Source organism: Panthera tigris, chromosome B1 (assembly GCF_018350195.1).
Source record: "Panthera tigris isolate Pti1 chromosome B1, P.tigris_Pti1_mat1.1, whole genome shotgun sequence".
Classification (NCBI taxonomy): domain Eukaryota; kingdom Metazoa; phylum Chordata; class Mammalia; order Carnivora; family Felidae; genus Panthera; species Panthera tigris.
Genome location: NC_056663.1, coordinates 198,138,716 through 198,144,651, shown reverse-complemented (window position 1 = coordinate 198,144,651; position 5,936 = coordinate 198,138,716). Strand labels below are relative to the sequence as shown.

At 60.2% G+C, this 5,936-nt stretch overlaps 1 protein-coding gene across 1 annotated transcript; it reads right to left on the bottom strand.

The window, feature by feature from the left end:
- Positions 1–1,274: 1,274 nt before the first annotated feature.
- Positions 1,275–5,476, bottom strand: MSX1 (msh homeobox 1). The gene is made up of 2 exons (XM_042982756.1): positions 4,816–5,476; positions 1,275–2,475 (listed from the first exon to the last, which is right to left on the bottom strand). Exons 1-2 carry the CDS (start codon positions 5,282–5,284, stop codon positions 2,033–2,035), a joined length of 912 nt encoding a protein of 303 aa, XP_042838690.1. The 5' UTR covers positions 5,285–5,476; the 3' UTR covers positions 1,275–2,032.
- Between the last annotated feature and the right edge of the window lie 460 nt (positions 5,477–5,936).

Here is a 5,936-nt window from a genome sequence, read left to right as displayed (position 1 = left end):
CCGGAGGGGAGTTGTGGCATGCTCAGACTGCAGCCTCGGGGATCGAACGTTTGCCGGAGCTACGGAGACTGGAAGATCCTAGAACCAGGGTACCCCGGAACTTGCCGGGCGAAAGCTCACAGCCGGCCCCGGGGGTGCATGGGCGCAACCCAGTGCGCTCTTGGAATTCCTAGGCAGAGCTCCGGCGCCTGGGGCTAGAAACAGCGCCGTGTGCCCAAGACTCGGTTTCCACCCTGAGCCACGGCCTCTATCCGTGGAGACGTCCACCCTCCCTCCCCAAGTCCAACGCCAGATACTTTGCTTTGTAACAACCGTTGGCCTGCTGGCTTGCAGTGTTAAGGGCTCGCCGCAAAGGCTGCCTGGGGCTGTCCCGCGTGGAGTCTGGAGGCTCGGGCCAAGGCAGGGTGGAGGCAAGGCCGGGGGAGGGGGGACGCACGCAGATCTGGTGAGAAGTAAACCGGGGCCCCCAACTCGAAAGAGAACAGAGCGGTGCCTGGAACATAGTAGGCCCTGTTTACTAGGAGGTCATTTTCTGCTACCAACATCCTTGCAGAATTCGCCCCAGAAGGCTAAAACTTGGCGCTCGTTCAAATCTATTCTCCTGGAAGCCTGAATTTAACCTACTATATAAAAGAAAAAACGGAGTCTGTGAGAGTTTGGGGGGAGGGCTCATGCAAAGGACACGCCAAGGTGGGAAGTGTATTGTCGCCTTGGGTTTTCAGTAAAGTGGTTTGTGTTTAGGCGTCCTAATAGGGGGTGTGAAGGAGTTCACATTCTGGCAGCTCAAAATTAAATCCACAAACCGGGTCTACACCAGCGCAGCGACTTAGAGAAGGAAAGCTGTGCCTCCACCCCCCACCTGGCCTCCTGTGGGAAAAACAGGTTTGCGGGGGTGGGAATTGTCTGGATTAGCTGTCTGCAGTCATCAAACCATTTGGGTGATTCGCTTTGTTTTCATAGACAGGTTAAAAAGGAAGAAAAAAGAAAGAGTCGGTTCTGGGTCACCTGAGCAAGTGTCGATTTCAGCTTAAAGCGAATTGGAAAATTGAGCCTAATTATCGTAGGTAATTGCTTCAATTCTCCACTTGACTTTGCCAGCGCAGATCTGTCCTGTGTGTTCAAAGAGACGCCCCCCTCTGTCCCGGAATATCGTGGTCACCTTTGAAAGGCGTTAGAGTAAAAGTCCCATCGCACTGAAAGGCAATTGCATGTGCGAAGACGTGAAATTCACATAAAGGCCTAAATCAATAAAGAGATCATTTCTTGTAGCTTAAAATTAATTTATTTAACAAATATAGCTATAATATAAATGATAATAAAATTTCAAATATACAGTATATTACACACCATCCCTTCCAAAGGGATTCTTGACAGACACACAAACGTACTGTTAAATAAGAAACAGGATTTTTAAATTTTATTTTACAATTTCTTCTGATACTGGTGAGAGGGGTCCCTCCAACCTACCTTTGCAACGCATCTGTGTGCCCCCCTCCCCCCACCGAAAACAAACGTTCTGCTGTTGAAGTTCTCTGAACTTTTCCGAAGGAAGGACCTGGGGGCTGGCGGGGCGGTGGGGAGGCCGATCTCCCCTGGCATGTTCTCCTTCTCTCCAACTGTTCTTATTTCCAAAATCTTCAGGCGGGAGTATTTTTCCTGTGCTTTTCGCGCAGGGTGTCGGGGGCAGGAGGCAGGGATACAGGACGCAGCCCCTGGTGCGCGTCCAACAGCTAACTCTGCTGAGGCCCCTTGGGAAATTTAACTTCTCTAACCCCAGTTTATCCATCTGTAACACAAAGGGTAGGTCTAGATTCTAGAAGAGTGTTAAGGGACCCTTCCAGCCACTCTGGGGGAGGGGATCAGACTTCGTGAGTGAACGCAGGGAGCGGCGGAGGATAAACCAGAGCAGTGTGGGGGGTGGAAGGGGAGGGAGCTCGCTGGGTGGGGTGGGGGTGGGGGGCTCCTGCTGCTTTGCAGAAGACAGGGGCTGGAGGAATCGGCTGGAACCGCAGGCGGGGGACCCTGGGACCCTCTATGTCAGATGGTACATGCTGTAGCCCACATGGGCTGTGTAGAGTCCCACGGGCGCTACCGGCAGCGCGGCGCGCTGGAAGGGGCCAGAGGCACCGTAGAGCGAGGCGCCCGCCGCGGCCGCTACCGCCGCTGGGCCGCCGAGCGGGAAGGAGAGCCCGAAGGCCGCGGGTGGCAGCATGGGCTTGGCGGCCATCTTCAGCTTTTCCAGCTCGGCCTCCTGCAGTCTCTTGGCCTTGGCGCGGCGGTTCTGGAACCAGATCTTCACCTGCGTCTCGGTGAGGCTGAGCGAGCTGGAGAACTCGGCGCGCTCGGCGATGGACAGATACTGCTTCTGGCGGAACTTGCGCTCAAGCGCCAGCAGCTGCGCGGTGGTGAAGGGCGTCCTCGGCTTGCGGTTGGTCTTGTGCTTGCGCAGGGTGCAGGCCGGGGGGCTCAGCCGCCCTAGGGGGCCGAGAGAAAGGCAGTGGGTTAAGAAAGCGGCGCGGGAGTGTAATCTGCCCACAAAGCAGAAATAGTAGTCAACAGCAATACCGGCTATTCATTTGCGTGGGGCACCTCGGTGCCAAGCGCTGGGAGAGACACTTGGAAAAGATTTTCTCCAATTGCCACGCCCCGCGGGGTAGACGTTTCCGTCTACTTCTTGCAAACGAGGAAACAAAGATTCCGGGTGAAACGCGCGCGTGTTCAAGGCCCGAACTTAAGTGGGAAGAGGTGGGATGCCTCCTGCTAGATGGCTGCTTGGGAGGGCCTTCCGCGGCGGGCCTCCTCCCACCGTCGCCCAGGCTGGGACCGTAGGTGTTAATAAGGTTGATGAAACAGGCAGAAAGGCCCTGCACCCAACCCAAGATCACATCTAGTTTTCTGCGTTGGGTGAACATGTATGTGTGCCCACCAAAGTGTTCAGCGCTAGGCTAGGCCCAGATCTCTTCCCCTTGGAACGGCGTGCTCCTACAGGGGTCTAAGGACAGTCTCAGGGGATGGCAGGCGAGCAGAGCCGGCTGTCAGGCGGTCAGAAGGTTGCACCGGCGGCCATATCTCAAATATAGGAAGTGCCAAGGGGAGGGGGGTTGCATCTTCCGGTGGTCCCAGCTGTCTCTTGGGGCTCAGCCACCCCCAGTGCCTTGGCCCTCTGGTCACACACAAATGGGGGTGAGTGGGAGAGGGGTTGCAATGGCTTCTCCTCCAGCTGGGTCTCAGTCCACGGAGATGAACGGTGCCAAGCTTTTTCTTATGGCTTCAAAATATACCTCAAAGATGGGCGGTGAGCCAGCGCCCCGGCAGAGGGCTCCCAAAGGTACCAGTCGGAGTCCTCTGGGCCAGTGAACCCCTGCCACACAGGGCAGTTGTGGCCAGATAAAACGGAGAACACATTATTCCCAGGACAACGGGGATCTCAACGACTTTGGGGTCAGCGTGGAGGCCCTAACCGAATTCCCGAGTCCTGGAAAGGACGCTTTGCCTACCCAGCGGCTTCCCTCGGGGGAAAAATGAATTCAAGTACATAATGTTTCACCATGCGGGTTTTGCCTAAGTATGCATGTTTTTTCGTTTGTTTGTTTTTTTTCCCTTAAATGAGCCTTTGGGCTCGCAGACCACCAGGATATGAGTCAAACGAAATCTTGTGTTAACATCCCCCCTTCTTCCCTGCTCCAGGCCATTGAGAGTCCGGGAAGCAGTTGGCCCCCGACTCGCTTTCCGCCGGGCCGCCCGAGGGGCGGGCGCCGAGGGAAACGTCAATCCCTTCGGTAGCGACAGCCTAGCCCGGGGCCACCTTCTCCAGCCTTTAGGCCCAGGGAGGGGCTGGCCTTTCAAAGACGTTTAATCCCCAGATAAAAATCATTCCTCAGCATCACGCCATTGAATTCGGGTTGCTATTATGCCGCGCAAAATAATCGGAGGAAACGAGGAAAACTTGGGAATTTCCCGTGCTCCTGAAATATCTCCGAGCGTGTTTGCTGGGCAGAGAAGCCGGGGGGCCGCGAGGCCTTGCAACGACCCCGAACGCGCCTATGGCGGCTGGAGTCCGCTCCAGTGGCCCTGTCGGGCGACGTCTGGGAGCTTCCCACCGCCACGGAGGGGACGCCTCCCGCTAATTGACTTGGTGCCCCGCCCCCTCCGCTGGACCTGAGTGCCCCCTCCCACTAATTGAACCATCCACCGTGAGCACCAAGTATCTGTCTGAAATCTGAAGGGTTGGAAGGGGGAATTTTGCAAGAGGTTCAGAACCTCAGGGCAGAGAGGTACTTTAATGCGGGGTGGAGGTGGGGGGGGGGGGGAGTCTTCTATGAGAAAGTGAAACTCTGAGCGCAGGGAAGATGTCCGCACCGCCTGGACCCATCCGTAGGGATAACGGCCAAATAACAGGGCATAGGGGCAGATAGGGAAGTGGGGACTCCCGGGGGCTTCTGATAGGAGCAGGAGGGGAGGGTGCCCAGACACCTTGCCCTGGAAGTTAACTGCACCCCCGCCACACACACACACACACACACACACACACACACACACACGCCCAGCGTCGCCCGGCCAAGGCGAGGAGTCCGCGAAAGTGGACCGAGAGCTGGGCTTCAGCCAGGCCTCTACCCCTCTAGCTGACGCGAGTAGGGAGAGTGGCGAACCCCGGCCGCCCCGCCAGCAGATCTGCAGCATGGGCTCCGGGTACCTGGCTGCAGGTACGCAGCTGCTGGAGACAGGCAGGCGCCGGCTCCAGGCCTGGCGCCCTCCCGCCCCGCACCCCCCGCCCGCCCCCCCCCCCCCCCCGCCGCCTGGGTTCTGGCTACTTACTGGCCGGGGGCGGGGAGAAGCGGGGGTTCTGCATCCACGGGGTCCTCTCGGGCTTCTCGGGGCTCTCGGCTTTGACGAGCGCATCTTCTGGCAGCTTGAGAAGTCCTCCCACCGAGAAATGGCCCAGCGGCCGCGGCGAAGACGGCGCGTCCGGGGCTCCCAGAGACCCCGGCCGGGCGCCCAGGGGCTGCGCGGAGCCGCCCGCCGCCTGTGCGCCCTCGGAGGCCACCAGGGCGCTCTCCTTGGCCCCGGGCTTCCTGTGGTCGGCCATGAGCGCCTCCACGCTGAAGGGCAGGAGTGAAGGGGACACTTTGGGCTTGGCCCCCTCCTCGTCTGCGCCCATGGCGGCCGCCGTGGCCGCGGTGGCGCTGGGGGCCTGGCTCCCGCCTCCCCCCGCCGGCTTGCCGAAGGCGGAGTCCTCCACTTTGACACCGAGTGGCAAAGAAGTCATGTCAGCAGCCGGGGCCATGCAGAGCCGGGCCCCCCCTCCAGCCGCAGCACGGGCCAGCCGCCGGGCATGGGCTTGGGGCGAGCTGGGAGCGCGGCCGGCCTTTGGGTGCGCCCGGGGCCCTGGCCGGGCGGGCCCTCGCGCGCGCGCCTCCCGCCCCTCCCCAGAAGGCCGGCTCCGGCGCTCGGGGCCTGGTTCCTCGCTGGCGCCGCCGCGCAGGCCGGGTTCCCGGGCGCACTCGCCGGCTCCGGGTCGGGCCGCAGCTCCCCAGAGAACTTGTTAATAAGGCGAGGCCGGCGCCGCGGCGACCAATCAGCGCGCGAGGGGGCGGGCCCGGCGCCTGCCATTGGGCCGCGCTCCTGCGGACGGGCCCCGAGGCGCACTGGGCCGCTGGGCGCGCGGGACGGGGCCGGGCCCCGGGAGGGCAGGGGAGGGGAGGGGAGGGGGCGCCGGAGAAACTTTCTTCCGCGCTGCAGCCTGGGCCGCGCGTCTGTCTCCGGGTCCCCGCGGCTCTCTAGTTTTTCTGTCTTCCTGGGGGACTCTCCCTGCCCTCGTCCCTTCTCTTCTGCCCTCCCCTCTCTTCCCTTCCTTGATCGCCCCTCTCTCCCACGCCTCCCTTTTTCCTCTGCTCCTTTCCTGTTTCTATCAAGGCTTCTTTCACCTTTCCCTTTGG